General features: G+C 46.9%; 1 protein-coding gene across 1 annotated transcript in view; it reads left to right on the top strand.

Annotated features, from left to right (window-relative positions):
• The first annotated feature begins 949 nt into the window (after positions 1-949).
• STIP1 (stress induced phosphoprotein 1) overlaps positions 950-19,299 on the top strand; it is a 50,905-nt gene continuing 32,555 nt past the window's right edge. Inside the window, exons 1-5 of the mRNA XM_044274127.1 lie at positions 950-1,043; positions 13,188-13,397; positions 15,770-15,911; positions 15,996-16,137; positions 17,784-17,949. Coding sequence (XP_044130062.1) covers positions 1,035-1,043; positions 13,188-13,397; positions 15,770-15,911; positions 15,996-16,137; positions 17,784-17,949 — 669 coding nt within the window. The 5' untranslated portion in view covers positions 950-1,034. The remainder of the gene's footprint in view (positions 1,044-13,187; positions 13,398-15,769; positions 15,912-15,995; positions 16,138-17,783; positions 17,950-19,299) is intronic.

A 19,299-nucleotide genomic window follows, 5' to 3' on the forward strand; every position in this document is an offset into this window, starting at 1 on the left:
TATAACTGGCGGTACTAGCAGAGATATATACTGGAAGTATACACTACTACAGATATATAGTGGCGGTACTAGCAGAGATATAGTGATTATACTGGAAGTATACACTGCTACAGATATATAGTGGCGGTACTAGCAGAGATATATACTGGAAGTATACACTGCTACAGATATATAGTGGCGGTACTAGCAGAGATATGTACTGGAAGTATACACTGCTACAGATATAACTGGCGGTAGTAGCAGGACTGCGCCATCCACTGATCACCACCTCTCAAGATTTATTTTTAATGATTACAATAAGTGACATTACAATGTAAAAGTACGGCATCTTGTGACTAAATGTAACAGGCCAATACCTGGGCTGAGGGGTCAATGTCTATAAATACACCCTGCCCATTCACACGTTTTTTGGCCCTGTTTTTTTACGCATTTTCAACGCCATAAAACGCCTCCCATTGCAATGGGGGACAGAACTTTATTTTTGATGCCGCCCTTGGAGTGCAATCGGAGCTGATTGTCCAATCAAAATGAATGGGAAGCTGAAATAATTATAAGGTGAAAAAAAAACTGCACCAAAAACTGGATTTCTTACAGGTCACATGACCCCTGTCCCATGGTCAGATGGCCTATCCATATTCAACACAAAGTCCGTGTGATGACACCAATGACATGACCGGTAACGGCAGCATCCTCGTGACGTCACGTTTTCTCAATGAAGAGTGTAGGGGCGGGGTTTTAAGACAGGCCTGAACACAGGCCAATTACACGGAGAGCCAGTGACGTCAGCCAATCCCCACAGTAGAAGCTTCCAGAATCCGCCAGCCAATTCCACCCAGTTCACGGTAACCGTCTCGACCAATAGATGCAAAAGCCAGGGAGGGGAGGGGCTTGTTGATTGACGTCGGCGTTGCCCAATTAACAGCGTTCAGTTAATGACGTCCACGAATAGCGTGCCACTTACTGGGCGGGCTTTGAACTGTCATCTTCTAGTAGGTTCGAGAAGACGCGTGGAGAGTCAGGAATACGGTGCAGCTATGGAGACGGTAAGAGGGCGCCGGGTAGAAGTTAGTGGTGCGGACGGAGGGACGCCCTATCCCCGGGGTGGCCCCTGCCGGCTTCCGTCAGTCATGACCGGCCGGCCACTTCAGGAAAGGGAATTAACTTTACCGCCAGTTTCCTTGCCCTCATTAGCCCTGGGGTCACAGAGAGTGTGACGAGCGCTTTCTATGGCTGCCGGTCTGTGCGGGGGAAGGACATGACAGGGGCATGCTATCAGTGTGGCGCCCGCAGTAATCAGGGGAGAGGCCGGGGATAGGCAGTGGCTGCAGGTAAGTCCTGACCTGTGATATTCCCACCTGTAAAGTGATGGCATAATGTCACTAGGGTGTACCTCCCTGTATGACTGTGGGATCCGCTTCTGGGGCTCCAGTGCTGAGGTCCATTGCAGTAATTACCTGCCCAGTGCCCCCGGTGTGGACCAGTGCCGCCACCATTCATTCCCTAGTGATCTGCCATCACCTTGTGGAAATGCCCCTTTAACATTTATCTCCTGATCATGAGATAGGATGAGCGAACCTCTGTTTTTGAGTCTGGCGGACAGGGTTCGGGTTATCCAAGAATTCCGTCATGGATTCCACTACCACGGAGCATAAGTTATGGTCGGTGGCATCCATAACGGACCTCTTAGATAACCCGAACCTTGTAAGCCGGAAAAAAGAATCTGTCTCATCACTAATCAGGAGGACTGTGTTGTATCGATGGACAACTACTCTAGAAATGGGTCCATGGGGGGATTTATCAAGTCTGGGGTCTCTAATGCTAGTTGGCGATGGCATGAGACGCGACAAGATTTTTATAAGTAGCATGCCTCTTAATAAGGCCTCCTGCATGCGACCGTATCTGGTTTGTGTTCGTTGGATCCACAAAATAGATACCTGCCGTGTGCAGTCCGCATTTTTATCGGTCCCATTTATAGAAACGCCTATTCTTCGCAAAACGGACAAGAGTAGGGCATGGTCTTTCAGACGTACCAATGCTGTCCGTATTTTTGTAGACCCGTACAAATTAATGGGTCTGTGCACAATCCACAAAAAATGTGTAGGACGCCTAATTCTTCTTGATCCCGGCAGGTTCCTGCATCAGGTTCTGAAATCTTCTTTAGCAGCTGGCAGAGATCTCATATGTAACCAGAAAACTGGTATACGTCATGGTAAACATTGGGCCACAAATGTGGCAAGAAGTCACAGATATGTGCAAAACAAAGTGGTAACAATGTGTGACTTTGGTGGCACAAGTCTGCTGCAGGGGCCGTATAAGTTTTCCTTGTGATTCCTCATAGAGAAGCTTTGTGTTAGTTTTATTGGAAGGTCAGTAAACGTCAGGGGCAGTAAGTCCTCTTCCAGCAATAACTACATCGTGGCCCCTTTCAGGAGAGCGAGTGTCACGGTCCGGACTTGCAGCGCAGCTCCCGGCCTGACCTCCCAGCACTGCTGGGGTCACATAGCATTATTATGACTTACGATGCTATGTAACCCTTAAAGGTCTGGAATGTACTGGATAACACTGACAGCATTATGCCAGTGTTATCCAACACATTCCAGACCTCTAAGGGTTACATAGCATCAGAAATCAATATAATGCTATGTGACCCCAGCAGTGCTGGGAGGTCAGGACGGGAGCAAGTGAACTGAAAGCATTTGAAGACGGATCCGTCTTCAAAATGCGTTCAGTGTTACTATGGCAGCCAGGACGCTATTAAAGTCCTGGTTGCCATAGTAGTAGTGGGAAGCGGGGGAGCGGTATACTTATCGTCCGTGCGGCTCCCAGGGCGCTCCAGAATAACGTCAGAGCGCCCCATGCGCATGGATGATGTGCCATGCGATCACGTCATCCATGCGTGTGGGGCGCCCTGACGTCACTCTGAAGCGCCCCGGGAGCCGCACGGACGGTAAGTATACTGCTCCCCCGCTCCCCACTACACTTTACCATGGCTGCCGGGACTTTAGCGTCCCGGCAGCCATGGTAACCATTCAGTAAAAGCTAAACGTCGGATCCGGCAATGCGCCGAAATGACGTTTAGCTTAAGGCCGGATCCGGATTAATGCCTTTCAATGGGCATTAATTCCGGATCCGGCCTTGCGGCATATGTTCAGGATTTTTGGCCGGAGCAAAAAGCGCAGCATGCTGTGGTATTTTCTCCGGCCAAAAAACGTTCCGGTCCGGAACTGAAGACATCCTGATGCATCCTGAACGGATTTCTGATCCTGATCAGGATTCTTCCGGCATAGAGCCCCGACGACGGAACTCTATACCGGAAGAAAAGAACGCAGGTGTGAAAGAGCCCTGAGTATTAAAACGGGGCGCGCTTCTTTTTTTCTAATAGAAATGAGCGACACAGCAGGAACATCCAACAAAAACAATAAAAATGTCCCCTGCCTGAGACAAGTGTCACAATTTACCACTGTAAACGTTGCAAATATGCTTTAAAAGTCACAAATAGGTTTCAAATATCTCTAGTGTGGTTTGACAATTTAAACTGCTTACATGGCGCTCTAGCACAACTACACAAGATTCCAATGGTACCTTTGTTGTATTCTTCTGACTTTCACTGTCTGAAAAAACGTAGTTTTATCTATATGCAAATGAGGGCTTGCAAGTGCCAAGGGGTGAGGTTCTTGTTGTAGGTGCCCAGGCTGCTCTGCCGCCTTTTCATATTACCTCTCCCCAGCCTCTTGCTGGTCCCGCCCTGTAAGGCTGTTTCATCATCCCAAGTACCGGCCGAGATCCGGCGCGTGTGCGGTTAACCGCCGGCCCAGGCATGCGCACTACGATGCCCATTGTGGGGAGCGGCATCGCTTTATGTTGTGCACATGCGCCGGCGGACCGGAAGCAAGCAGGGAGACTGGAGGCAAGCCGAGCAAGAGAAAGGTAAGTATATCCACATTGCAGTGCGCATGCACCAGATCTCGGCCGGTACTTGGGATGATGAAACAGCCTTATAGGGCGGGACCAGCAAGAGGCTGGGGAGGGGTAATATGAAAAGAAGGCAGAGCAGCCTGGGCACCTACAACAAGAACCCCGCCCCTGGGCACTTGCAGTCCCTCATTTGCATATAGATAAAACTATATTTATTAATTAAAAAAAAATCCAAATTTACCCAAATTTTGGAAAAAATTGCAAATTTCCAAGTTTCAATTTCTCTAATTCTAGAATACATAGTATTACCTCCAAAAATAGTTATTACTTTGCATTCTTCATATGTCTACTTCATGTTTGGATAATTTTGGGAATGCCATTTTAGTTTTTGGGGATGTTACAAGGCTTAGAAGTTTAGAAGCAAATCTTGAAATTTTTCAGACATTTTCAAAAACCCAGTTTGTATGGACCAGTTCAGGTCTGAAGTCACGTGAGGCTTACATAATAGAAACCACCCAAACATGACCCCATTCTAGAAACTACACCCCTCAAGGTATTCAAAACAGTTTTTACAAACGTCGTTAACCCTTTAACAAGAGTTAATGGCAAATAGAGATAACATTTCAGAATTTTTTTTAATTTATTTTTTTATTTATTTATTTTTTTTGGCAAATTTTCCATTTTAATCAATTTTTCCCAGTAACAAAGCAAGGGTTAACAGCCAAACAAAATGCTGTATTTATTGCTCCAATTCTGTAGTTTGCAGGAACACCCCATATGTGGCCGTAAACTACTGTACGGGCACACAATGGGGCGTAGGGAAAGGAGCGGCGTGTGGTTTTTGGCAGGCAGGTTTTGCTGGACTGGTTTATTTATACTATGTCCCATTTTGAAGCCCCCCTGATGCACCCCTAGAGTAGAAACTCCATAAAAGTGACCCCATTTTGGAAACTACGGGATAAGGTGGCAGTTTTGTTGGGACCATTTTTAGGGTACATATGATTTTTGGTTTATCTATTTTACATTTTTGTGAGGCAAGGTTACCAAAAATAGAAATTCTGAAATTCTATTAAATCATCTCCATTTGCCATAAACTGTTGAGGAACACCTAAAGGGTTAATAAAGTTTTAAAAATCAGTTTTGAATAACTTGAGGGGTGTAGTTTCTTAGATGGGGTCGCTTTTATGGAGTTTCTACTCTAGGGGTGCATCAGGGGGCTTCAAATGGGACATGGTGCCAAAAAAAAGGCCATCAAAATTATAATTTTTTTGACAGTGTTCATCTGAGGAGTTAGGTCATAGGGTATTTTTAGGGTCCATTCACACGTCCGCAATTTCGTTCCGCATTATAACCATGTTATAAGGGAAAATAACAATGATCGGCTCTCCATCCTGATCGTCTCCTAGCAACCTTGCGTAAAAATCGCACCGCATCAGCACTTGCTTGCGGATGCTTGCGATTTTCACGCAGCCCCATTCACTTCTATGGGCCTGCGTTGTGTGATCAACGCACAATATAGAGCATACTGCGATTTTCACGCAACGCATAAGTGATGCGTGAAAATCGCCGCTCATGTGCATAGCCTTATAGAAATAAATGGGTCCAGATTCAGTGCGGGTGCAATGCGTTCACCTCCCGCATTGCACCCGCGCGGAATACTTGCCCGTGTGAACTCAGCCTAATATGTCTACTTTTTTTTTTTTTTCTTTTTTTAGTTTTACTAAATAATATTTTAAACAAAAAACAAACAAAAAAACATTTTTTTTTGTTTTAGTATCTCAAGTCTGAAAACCATATATTTTTTTTTATCCGATTGTCAGTGGCTAAATTGGGATATAAATTTAGTACTCCATGGAAGTATGGTACTCCCTCTCAATCAATCGTCAATGCAGAGGCCCATATAATCGGGACACGTGTCACACTGAGTAGTGGTGTCCTTCCGTATCCCCCCTCCTGTGACACACTCTGCACTTCTTTTGGGTCCGTCCCTTCTTTCCAGTACGGGGGACCACACCTGGAAAGTGTTGGCCAGGGACGATCCGGGCGCCTCCAGTTCCCGAGGTACTCTGGCCTGCTCTTTCCCGGTCAGAAAACATCAGGGCCTTGAGGAATGCCTCATCGAACTGAAGGAATGTCCCTGCGTTGCCAGCGCCCAGGGACAGCGCAAAAGAGTTGTACAAGGTAACCTGTACCAAGTACACCGCAACTTTTTTGTACCATGCCCGGGTTGGCATTATATGGCTTGAGGACTTGATTAGAGAGATCAACTCCTTCCCTATACCGATTGTAGTCGACGATACAATCGGGCTTGAGGACCGTTGCCACGGTTCCTCGCACAGGGACAGGGGTGATGCCGTTACCATGAATTGTGAACAGAGTACAAGGACATCCCATTTGTCCTTATATCTGACCAGCAACAGGTTTCCGGTGGTAAGGGCATGGGTCGCACCCCTGGGGATAGGTACCTAGAGGGGGTGGGCAGGGAGGCTGCGTTGATTTTTCCGCACGGTCCCACAAGCGGATGTGGATCTGGCGGCGAGGGTCTGGAACAAGGGGATACTAGTATAAAAGTTATCCACGTACAGGCGGTAACCCTCATCTAGCAGTGGGTGCATAAGGTCCCACAAAAGTTTCCCGCTAACACCCAGAGTGGGGGGACATTCTGGGGGTTGAATACGGGAATCTCGCCCCTCGTACACACGAAACTTGTAAGTGTACCCTGAGGTACTCTCACAAAGTTTGTACAGCTTCACGCCATACCTTGATTAGAGGGAACATATTGGCGGAAAAGGAGTCTCCCCTTGAAAGCAATGAGAGACTCCAACTGCAACCTCCCTTCCAGGTACATAGGCCTGTACAAATTTGGCCCCAAAGTGATTGACCGGCCTTATTTTGTACAGGCAGTCATAGGCAGGATCACCTGGGGCGGACATGCTGCATTATCTGAATAATGCAGGCATTTCCGGATGGCCTCAAACCGGGAGAGTGTCATGGCCATACTGTAAAGTCGGGTCTGATGGAGGACGTCCCCACTCCAGTAATGCCTGACACTAGGTTTCTTGACGAGGCCCCAAAACGTCCTCATCTCGGCTGCACTGATCGGGGTCCAGCCACCGGGCCTAGCCAAAAAGGAACCCGACTGTTGAGCAACAAACTGTTGGGCGTACAGGTTTGTTTGCTCCACCATTAGATTTACAAAGTGGTCACTAAAAAAAATGACTAAAGTAGTCGTATTCAGTGAAGCCCACTGTGGAAATCTGGATTACTGGTTAGCCTACAAAATCTGGAATCATGGGCTCAAAACGCTTATGGGTATACCATGCAGGTTCACCGGCAGGGGGCTCCGGTGGACTTAACTTGTGGGCCGGAAAACTAGTACGAGCCCCAGAGCTGCTCGTACACCACCAATCACCATCCTGTTCCGTGTGATTGGCTCCTCAGAGTCCCAAATACCACTTTTGATTTGCAGATTACGCCATTATTGATAAATATCCGCCAATGTGTTTTTCCCTTATGATTGCTAGATGATGATTGCTAGAAGATGTATATTATTAATAATAATATTTATTATTATTATTTTTATACATAATACAGACAATTGCACTAAGCATGAACAAGACGAGTTACAGACTGGTACAGATACAGAAGGAGAGGGGGCCCTGCCCGTGAGGGCTTACAATGTACATGGTATGGGAGACGGACAAAGTAGGTGAGGGTGAAGCTGGTCATGGCAGTATAGGGGCAGCAGGGTCACTGGTTGTAGGTTTGTCTGAAGAGGTGGGTTTTCAGGTTTCTTTTGAAGGATTCCACTGTATGAGTCTGATATGTTGGGGTAGCGAGTTCCAGAGTATGGGGGATGCACGGGAGAAATCTTGGAGGTGATTGTGGGAAGAGGTGAGGCGAGAAGGAGGTCTTTTGTGTGGTGATGTATCGGAAAAGTAGCTCAGAGATGTAGGGAAGAGACAGGCTGTGGACGGACTTGTATGTATTAGTATTGTGAAGTGAATTCGCTGGGCAATGGGGAGCCAGTGAAGGGATTGGCAGAGAAGTAATGGGGTGAGAGGTGGGTTAATCGGGCAGCAGAGTTGAGGATAGATTGGAGGGGTGCGAGAGTGCTAGATGGAAGGCCACAGAGGAGAGTGTTGCAGTAGTCTAGGCGAGAGATGATGAGGGCATGTACAAGCATTTTCACAGATTCAAAGTTAAGGAAAGCGCGGATGCGGGAGATGTTTTTGAGTTGGAGGCAGCAGATGGTGGAAAGATGATGAATTCTGTTTTATCCATATTAAGTTTTAGAAAGCGATAGGAGGAAGACATTGTGGGATTCTGGATAATAAAGTGGTGTCGTCCGCATAAGAGTGATACTGAAAGCCATGAGACTCTATGAGCTGTCCCAGGCCAAAAGTGTAGATGGAGAAGAATAGGGGTCCTAGGACAGAGCCTTGCGGGACACCAACAGAGAGGGAATGAGACGAGGTGGTGCAGGAGTGGGAGATGCTTAACGTCCGGTCTGTGAGGTATGATGTGATCCAGGAGAGGGATGCCGAGAGAGTTTGCAACAGAAGGGAGTGGTCAACGGTGTCAAAGACAGGACGGGTAAAGGAGGACAGAGTAATGTTTCTTGGTTTTGGCTGTTAGTAGGTCATTGGTGACTTTGGTAAGGACAGTCTCAGTTGAGTGGGGGGACGGAAGCCAGATTGTAGGCAGTCAAAGAGGGAGCAGGAGGAGAGGTGGGAGGACAATTCTGAATGGACATGTTGTTCAAGTAGTAGTACTTCCGTTTTTCTTCACATGCATGAAAAACCCATCCTATTCAGATACAATCTGGATGGAAAGAACACTGAACGCAGTCACAGACAAAACTTATTGAACTTGTGTGCAAAACCGAAAACCATCAGCTTTTTCCTAGACAGATCCTGACACAATCCGTATCGCTTGTGTGAAAGCAGAATTACAGCATGGTAGGATTTTCCCATCTTTTGTGAATGCTCTGAGATCCCCACTAAGGTGAGGGTGATGGGGGAGTTCACACATGGCAGTGGTGTGTGTGCACCGACACTCCACAATGTTTGCACATAAGGTACTGCCATGGTTTGACAACTGTTATTAGATGTGTGGTTTGTTAGAGATAAAACGTGTTAATCATTTCACAAAAGCACAGCCATTTATGATAAAACCTTCAGGCTTGCTGCATAGGAAGGACGCTGTCATGTGCCACGGATTTTGTTGCAGAATTTTCCGCAACTAAAAATCGGTTCAATTTATTTGAATGGGGCAACAGGCAGGTGGATTTCTGCCAGCTCCAGGTGAATGGAACTGATTTTCAGCAATAAAATCCACAGCGTGTGAAGGCGTCCTACCCGGCCAGCCGCAGCTGGCTTAGACTCGGACTCCACAGCCACACGCTGCCGATTTTTTTATTTTTTATTTTTTTTTTGTTGCAGAAAATTTCTATGAGTGAAAATCGGTTCCATTCCTCTAAATTGTAGAAATCCATCTGCTTCCTGCCAAAACAACCCCATTCAGGTGAAAGGAACAGATTTTCAGTCGCATACATTTCTACATCCTGTGAGGCACCTCAGGGGTGTGCTGTGGTTTCTGCCATGGGGTTTCATGCGGACCCGCTCAAGCTAAATTGAGAGCTGGCTCCCTCTGCATCTTTGCAAAGGGTCCGCGCTGTCACACTAAGGGCTTGTTAACACGAATGTTGCTCTCTGCCCATCCTGTGGACCGCAAATTGCAGTCCGCAATGCACGGACACCAACCATGGGCCAGCCGCATGCAGATTGCGAACCCGTTAACTTGAATGGGTACACAATCCGTCCGTTCCGCAAAAAGAGAGAGCAAGTTCGTTCTTTTTACGGTGCGGAGGCATGGAACGGAACCCCAGGAAGCACTCCGTAGTGCTCCCGTTCCGTACCGCATCTCCGTATTTGCGGGTCCGTGATGCGGAATGCTCACGGCCGGTTTCCCGTGTATTGCGGGCTGCAATACGGGAACAGAGGGGCAATGGCCATGTGAATGAGCCCTAAGGCTACTTTCACACCAGCATTTTTGCTGGATCCATCATGGATCAGCAAAAAACGCTTCTGTCCTGATAATACAACTGCATGCATCCGATATGAACGGGTCCGGTTGTATTATCTGTAACATAGCCAAGACGGATCCATAATGAACACCATTGAAAGTCAATGGAAGGCGGATCCGTTTTCTAGTGTGCTCTCCGGTATGGGGACGCAACCAAACTGAACGGAATGCATTTTCTGTTTTGTTCAGTTACATTTTGTCCCCATTGACAATGAATGGGGACAAAACGGAAGCGTTTTTTTCCGGGATTGAGACCCTATGACGGATCTCAATACCGGAAGATAGAAATGTTAGTGTGAAAGCAGCCTAAGGCTCCATTCACACATCTGTAATAACGGATCCGCATCCGTTCGGCAAATTGTTGAATGGGTGCGGACCTATTCATTCTCTATGGGGATGGAATGGATGCGGTGAGCACACTGGTGGCGCGCTCCGGAAATGCGGATACCACATAATCTTCCGGTCCGCGGCTCCGGAAAAAAATATAATTTGCAGACTAGATTAGGCATTTTCTATTATAGTGCTGGCGATGTGCGGTCCGGATGTGTGAATGGATCCTAAGTATAGACCTGTACATTATTGTCGCAGTCTTAAAAACTGCACTGTGCCACACAAACTGCGACAAGGCCTCCAATTGAAAGCCGTGGGAGGCAGTTTGCGAGCAGATTCGGCCCAGCTTTCGGCACCAAATCCGCATCCAAAATGTGAACCTATCCTTCTCTTCGGACGAAGCAAATGCTCATGGAAGATAACGCATCCATTAGCCCTTGTATGCACAGGCCAATTATACATGTGAGAGGAAAGATTAGGGAAAAACGGCTATTTGAATAGCCATACATGTGGGTATTTTTTTATTTATTTATTTTTATTTATTTTTTGGGCACAAGTTAGCGGAAAATGATTTTGTAAGAGAAGAAAACAAATAATAATTTCCGCTAACTTGTGCCAAAAAAAATATATATATATTCTAGGAACTCGCCATGCCCCTCACGGAATACCTTGGGGTGTCTTCTTTCCAAAATGGGGTCACTTATTGGGTATTTATACTGCCCTGGTATTTTAGGGGCCCTAAAGCGTGAGAAGAAGTCTGGAATATAAATGTCTAAAAAATTTTACGCATTTGGATTCAGTGAGGGGTATGGTGAGTTCATGTGAGATTTTATTTTTTTGTCACAAGTTAGTGGAATATGAGACTTTGTAAGAAAAAACAAAAAAAATTCCGCTAACTTGTGCCCAGAAAAAAAATCTTCTATGAACTCACCATGCCTCTCAAAAGTGATCTTTATAGCGCCGCAGCGATTTTACGGTGTTTTTGCAGTGATCAGAAAAAAAATGAATTCTGTCACTGCGGAGGGGCAGACTGAACGCAAGTGTGCACACAAGATCAGGCCTGATCGGGCGAACACTGTTTTTGTAGAGCCTATAGAACATGTCCTATTCTTGTCCGCAATTGCGGACAAGAAAAAGCATTTTCTATATAGTTCTGGCAATGTGCGGATCCGCAAAATGCGGAAAGCACATTGCCGGTGTACGTGTTTTGCAGATCCGCGGTGTCCGTGTTTTGCGGATCTGTAAAACACATACGGACGTCTGAATGGAGCCTTACAGGGGGCTGATCAATGACAGGGGCGTGATCAGGGGTTAATAAGTGATTTAGTGTAGTGGTGCTTGGTGCTACTTATTACAGAGCTGCCTGTGTCCTTTGGTGGTCGATCCAAGCAAAAGGGACCACCAGAGGACCAGGTAGCAGGTATATCGGACGCTGTTAACAAAACAGTGTCTGATATATACCTTTCAAGGGTTAAAAAAAAATTGCATCTAAAGCCTGCCAGCAAATGATCACCGCTGGCAGGCTGTAGATCAACTAGTTTAGTTTACCTCGGGATCCTGTGAATGCGCGCTCCTGCGAGCGCGCGTTCACAGGAAGTCTCGCGAGATGACGTGCCGGCGCATCCAGGAGGAATAACCCGGCCGCCCGCAGGACGCAATCCTGCGTTAGGCGGTCGGGTAGTGGTTAAAGGGGTATTCTAATCAGACATTAAAGGGAATCTGTCAGCTCGGAAACAACCCCCTAAACTAGAGTCAGCGGTGTATAGTGGTGCTGTGTCTGGTTTTTACTATGCTACATCTGTACATAATCATAACGAGTTAACTATGTGATAACTCACCAAGTGTGACTGTTAACTCCATCTATCATTTTTATCTTCATACTCTCGCTCTGACGCTCTGCTCCGACAAGCCAGCAGTAAATGCACTGAGAGGACTCCTGTGCTCACACATAATGGAGAGGACTCGGTCAGGAGTCCTCTCAATGCATTCACTGCTGGTTTGGGGGAGCACAGCGTATGATGAAAAATGACGTCACCGGGCTCAGCGTCACTTACACCACACACCGCTTACTGTAGTTTGGAAGATGTTTCGGATTCCCTTTAATAACTTGTCCATAGGATATGCCATAAATGTCTGAGGCAGGTTCCGATTGCTGCCATGGCTGCAGTGAATGGCGCGGTGGGAGCTCATGCACAGAAGTGAATGGAGAGTCCTTTCAGAACGGCCATGCTATGGGGAAGAGGATTGGGGTATTCTGCTATTAGAGGCAAAGGCAATTTAGGTCAGATGTCAGTCTTCTGACCTAAAGGTCTATCAGTAGGATGTCCTAAAATAGCATTTTCAGTTTTTTTTTTTCTTTAGTCGTCAACGCGCCCATGTCTAAATCTTGGCTTGCGTCCTAAAATAATTACCTAACCTATACTTTGGATAAATGCTTTGCAGCTTAGGAATTGTGTAGTTCTCTACAGAAAAGAAAATCGTTAAAACTGTGCCTTTCTACCCAACCCACGCTGCCCTGCGTGAGTCAGAGCGGGGGTGGGAGTGTTGAACAGAAGGGGTTAAGTGATGGTTTGCGAACCATAGCAGGGATGGTTTAATGTGCCATCTGTATGGTACATGGCAGTGCAGTCCAGGTACTACCATGGTACATGTGAACAGGCTGTGGAGATGATTATTAGACTGTACAGTATGCGGTACATCACGTATTATACATGGAGCAATGGACTGCACGTATTCTTCAGATGTACTTTAGTTGGGGGCTGGCACATTACTATGTAGGCTTTGCTAGGTGCATAAATATGAAATACGAGCTCTCTGCCCATTTACATCTGTTCTTCACACTTTTTTTTTGTCAGGCTAATGAATTAAAAGAGAGGGGCAACAAGGCTCTGTCGGCTGGGAATTTGGATGAAGCGGTGCAATGCTACACAGAAGCCATCAAACTGGACCCCAAAAACCATGTGCTGTATAGTAATCGCTCAGCAGCCTTCGCCAAAAAGAGGGAATACTCCAAAGCCCTGGAAGATGGCAGCAAAACGGTAGAGCTGAAGCCTGACTGGGGAAAGGTATTAATTACCCCTTAAATGTTGATTTATCCCTCTATATCCCTAAAGATTTGAGGGGACAGAGCGTTATGAAATCTATACAAAACTTCTGGTTTTGAGCAGTGGTGTACCTACCATATAGGCAGACCACGCAGCTGCTATGGGGCCCACAGTGGAGGAGAGTCCCTGCCCCCTAATTGCTCCCGTCTATCTCCATAACTGCCTCCCATCTGCTAGCTCCACCTCTCGTCTGCTAGCTCCACCTCCCATCTCCATAGGCGCAAAAACATGGTAACTCTGACCACTGACCATGTGTCCCCAGAAGATTCTTGTCTTCTGAGCTCTTAAGGCCTGATTCCTCTAGCTTGCCACAACCCCACCAGTAATGAAGTAAGTGACGACTTGTAGGTGAGGACAGTGCAGAGTGGAGTGTATGTGTGTGGAGGGGGGGGGGGGGGGGGGTCACTCAGCTTTCCCAGGCTATTCCTCTGCACATATGCCATTCAGAACAGGAGGAAAGCTGCTTGTCACTACATTATGTAATGTGACTCAGCTTTCCTGATGTCCTGCATGGCACAAGTGGAGAGGCATGAGAAGATATGAGGGTAGGTGGGAGTTGCTCCCTGACGTCAGAAAGCTAGAGCGCCGTAATCTCGCGATGTGCAAGTTAGTGCGCAGTTCGTTCCCTGAGGCTGATGCCAGCACAGGGAAGGAACACTATGCCGACACTGCGCATGCGCTAGCTTGCGTATCGCAAGATTGCGGCACTCTAGCTTTGACGTCGAGAGCAAGGAGGAGATTCTGAGGATGCGGGGCGGTGCTGGGCTCCTTCACGCTGGACTCATCTTTAGGGATCGACCGATTATCGGATTTACCGATATTATCGGCCGATATTCAGGATTTTGAACACTATCGGTATCGGCATCTATTTTGCCGATATTTCGATAGTGTATGGGGAACACAGATCACGCTGCTGACAGCGCTCTCCGTGTTCCCCTTAGCAGCACAGGGGAGAAGGAGCAGTGTCTCCTCCCCCTGTGCTGCTCCTGCCGCTGCCGCCAATGAAAGGACAGGGGACAAGAGGAGGGGAGGAGCTATGGCCACTGTGCCACCAATGAAGATTAATCTATCATTCATATACAGGAGGCGGGAGCTGCAGGATCACATAGCCGGCTCCCGACCTCTATGAGCTGTAGCTGCGATCCGCGGTAGTTAACTCCTCAGGTGCCGCGGATCGCAGCTACTGCTCATAGAGGTCGGGAGCCGGCTATGTGATCCTGCAGCCAGCTCCCGCCTCCTGTATATGAATAAATTAGAGATTAAGCTTCATTAGTGGCGCAGTGCGCCCCCCAGTATCAGACATTGGTGGCGCAGTGCACCCCCAAGCCCCCCCCCCAGTGGTGGCGCATAGGGCCCCCCCACCCCAGTCGCAGTGCGCCCCTCCACCCCAGTCGCAGTGCGCCCCTCCACAGGATCCCCTCTCCCTTGCTCCTCCGATCGGAGCCCCAGCAGTGTAATGCTGGGGCTCCGATCGGTTACCATGGCAGCCAGGACGCTATTGAAGCCCTGGCTGCCATGATAAGCTCCATGCTGCTGTGTGCACAAAGCACACAGCAGCAGGGACAGTGTGAGCTCCTATTCACCCTGATAGATCTCTATCAGGGTGAATAGGACAAGGGTTCTAGTCCCTAAGGGGGCTAAAAGTTAGTTAAAAAAAAAAGTTACAAAAAAAATAAAACGCCAAAATATTAAATATAAATGAAAAAGAAAGATTTACAAAAAAAATAAATAAATAAACATTAATTTTCAGCAGATTTGTGGGAATTTATTTTTTTTTTTCAAAAATGAAAATTCCCAGAATATCGGTATAAATTATCGGCTATCGGCCTGAAAGTTCACAAATTATCGGTATCGGCCCTAAAAAATCAATATCGGTCGATCCCTACTCATCTTAGGACCAGGACTCATGTCGGGTTAATTTGCATATGTATCAAATTGTTGTTTTTTTGACACAATAAAAGCACATAGAGCTATGGGGACTGGATATTGCGGATGTGCTAGCGGCCATCTAGCAACCAATGTCCTCAGCTCTATACCCCATAATCCAGGTGACAGAGACCCGGGGCATAATACTAGGCAACCAAGGTCATGTACCAATGAATGCTGGGATTGTCATCTGGTAGTAGATTGACTTTTGACATGTGGCAGTAGGTAGAATTATGTACTGGATGTTTGTAGATTGAGATTGTTCACCTCTGCCTGTTTTTGTAATGTACTTGGATTTCAGATTTATCCTGCATGATTGTAAGACAGGTTACATAAGTACCATAACTTTTATACTTGTAATAAAACTGGAACAGGTTGAAGGATTGTCTTAATGTCTTTTTGTATAGGGATATTCTCGAAAAGCTGCAGCCTTGGAATTTCTTAATCGCTTTGAGGAAGCCAAAAAAACCTATGAAGAGGGTCTAAGACATGAGCCAACAAATGCACAGCTTAAAGAGGGCCTGCAGAATATGGAAGCAAGGCTAGCAGGTGAAAGATCTGCTCACATCAAGCTTTAAAGAAGATCTCATTCTCTTATCTGTTACTAATTATATTTTTATCCATTCTGTGTAGAGAGGAAGTTTATGAATCCTTTCAACTCCCCTAACTTATTCCAGAAATTAGAGTCTGACCCCCGTACACGAGCCCTTCTTAGTGACCCCAGCTACAGAGAACTTATAGAACAACTGAGAAACAAACCATCTGATCTTGGCACGTGAGTAAACATCCATCTATGAATTTATTTTCGTTTTTTGCTGTCCTAGATCATAAACTAGTGACAAACGCCCTGATTTAAACACGGTAATTTCTCTTTTTCACCCAGTTACCGTATTTTTCGCCCCATAAGACGCACTTTTTCTTCCCCCAAAACGGGGGAGAAATGCCCCTGCGTCTTATGGGGCGAATGCTTGCCGTTTTACATCGCAAGCTGCGATGTAGGAGCGAGCGGGGACTCGGGGAGGGACTGGGAGGAGGATCTGGGGGCTGGCAATAGCGGCGGGGCGGTGCAGTCAGTGTAGTATAGCCCCGCCGCTCCGGTATACTAAAATAAGATGTCATATTCATGTAATGGTTATTAAACATGCCCCCTCAGTCCTATTACTACCTTACATCCTAATCGCATCTGTAGAATTCTGGCCGGGCGGGCGGCAGCGTAACTCTTGTCACGTGCCTGCGCCGCCTACTTTATGAATGAAGTAGGCGGCGCAGGCAAGTGACGTCAGTGAGAGACGCGCCGGCCGGCCTGCCTGAATTCTACAGAAGCGATTAGGATGTAAGGTAGTAATAGGACTGAGGGGGCATGTTTAATAACCATTAATTGAATATAACATCTTATATTTGTATACTGGCGGCCGCAGCGGGGGGGGGGGGGGGAGGCGGGGGCGATCTGTGGATGGCACAGTTATGGGCTGGGGGGGGGGGGGGGGGGGTCTGTGGATGGCACTGTTATGGGCTGGGGGGGGGGGGGTCTGTTCATGGCACATATATAACAGTGCCACCCACAGATCTCTCAGCCCCCCTCCCCCCCCCCTTTGACAGTGTCCGTCATCCACAGATCCCCCCCCCCCCCCCCCATAACAGTGTCCGTCATCCACAGATCCCCCCCCCCCCCCCCATAACAGTGTCCGTCATCCACAGATCCCCCCCCCCCCCCATAAGTGTCCGTCATCCACAGATCCCCCCCATAACAGTGTCCGTCATCCACAGACCACCATTAGTTCCAAACCCACCAAACACACAGCACACCTTTTTGGTTAAAACATTTTTTTTTCTTGTTTTCCACCACAAAAACATAGGTGCGTCTTATAGGGCGAAAAATACGGTATTTCTTTTAAATCCCTTTTGAGCAGTGCAGAGAGACCCGAGCGAGAACGTCTGCTCAATGCAATCCATGCGCTCAGGAGTCTTTGTATTCATTCAGCAAACATTGAATATGTGGATTTTAACCCCTAGACACCCAGTGCCACACATACGGGTGCTACGGGGAGTGACTGGGCGGACAGAAGTTGTGCTTGCTTGATCAGTAGTAGGGCCCAGCTGTCACGAACAGCCGGTCCTCTGCAGTATCTGCGGATTAACCTCTTAAATCAATGCTGACTTGCTGCATCTAAGGGGTTTGCAGAGGGAGAGGGCTTCATCTGTCTTTCCATCAGCTGCCAGCTACAGGAGCCTATGAGGCTGAGCCCCCAGGCTGGATCTCGTAGGCAACTGCCAGTGTAATACTAACAGTTTCAATGCATTACAATACACTATGTATTGCAATGCATTGTAAAAGGGATCAGACCACCAAAAGTTGAAGTTCCATAGTGGGACAAAAATAAAAAGTAAAAAAAAATTTTTTTTTATTCTTTTGGCATCCAGAAAGCTCCAAGACCCACGAGTTATGTCAACACTAAGTGTATTACTAGGGGTAGATCTTGAAAGTTGTGATGAGGAAGAGGAACCACCTGCACCACCTCCCCCTCAGCCCAAGAAGGAGACTAAGCCCGAGCCAATGGAAGAAGACCTCCCAGAAAACAAAAAACAGGTAAACAGGGATAATTACTAATTATTTTAATATACTGTATGTTTCTGACTAAGGCACACTTTTTTTATCAAAAAAAGAAATATTGTGTCTTATAGTCTGCAGTTAGAGCGGTCCAGCAGTGCCAGACCCCCCCGACTTCTTCCTTAATGATTTGGCAGTGTGCAGTGTCAGAATGTTTATACTGCTCTGAAAAGCAGTTTAATTTATTTATGGACAAACGAGCTAGAATCTATAATAGAGGAGATTCCGACTTATTTCCACAAATAATAAAACAAGAGCTCATGATCAGCGCTAAGTTGAAGACAAAAGACAGTTGTGTAAATATATATACAGTACAGACCAAAAGTTTGGACACAGAGGTAGTCACCTGAAATGGTCTTCCAACAGTCTTGAAAGAGTTCCCAGAGATGCTTAGCACTTGTTGGCCATTTTGCCTTCACTCTGCGGTCCAGCTCACCCCAAACCATCTCGATTGGGTTCAGGTTCGGTGACTGGAGGCCAAGTCATCTGGCGCAGCACCCAATCACTCTACTTCATGGTCAAATAGCCCTTACACAGCCTGGAGGTGTGTTTGGGGTCATTGTCCTGTTGAAAAATAAATGATGGTCCAACTAAATGCAAACAAGATGCTGTGGTAGCCATGCTGGTTCAGTATGCCTTCAATTTTGAATAAATCCCCAACAGTGTGACCAGCAAAGCACCCCCACACCATCACACCTCCTCCTCCATGCTTCACGGTGGGAACCAGGCATGTAGAGTCCATCCGTTCACCTTTTCTGCGTCGCACAAAGACACGGTGGTTGGAACCAAAGATCTCAAATTTGGACTCCTCAGACCAAAGCACATATTTCCACTGGTCTAATGTCCATTCCTTGTGTTCTTTAGCCCAAACAAGTCTCTTCTGCTTGTTGCCTGTCCTTAGCAGTGGTTCCCTAGCAGATATTCTACCATGAAGGCTTGATTCACACAGTCTCCTCTTAACAGTTGTTCTAGAGATGTCTGCTGCTAGAACTCTGTGTGGCATTGACCTGGTCTCTAATCTGAGCTGCTATTAACCTGCGATTTCTGAGGCTGGTGACTCGGATGAACTTATCCTCCGCAGCAGAGGTGACTTTTGGCCTTCCTTTCCTGGGGCGGTCCGCATGTGAGCCAGTTTCTTTGTAGCGCTTGCTGGTTTTTGTGACAGCACTTGGGGACACGTTCAAAGTTTTCCCAATTTTTCGGACTGACTGACCTTTATTTCTTAAAGTAATGATGGCCACTCGTTTTTCTTTACTTAACTGCTTTTTTCTTGCCATTATACAAATTCTAACAGTCTATTCAGTAGGACTATCGGCTGTGTATCCACCT

The sequence above is a fragment of the Bufo gargarizans genome, unplaced genomic scaffold, assembly GCF_014858855.1.
Source record: "Bufo gargarizans isolate SCDJY-AF-19 unplaced genomic scaffold, ASM1485885v1 original_scaffold_1489_pilon:::fragment_2:::debris, whole genome shotgun sequence".
In the NCBI taxonomy this organism is placed as follows: Eukaryota; Metazoa; Chordata; class Amphibia; order Anura; family Bufonidae; genus Bufo; species Bufo gargarizans.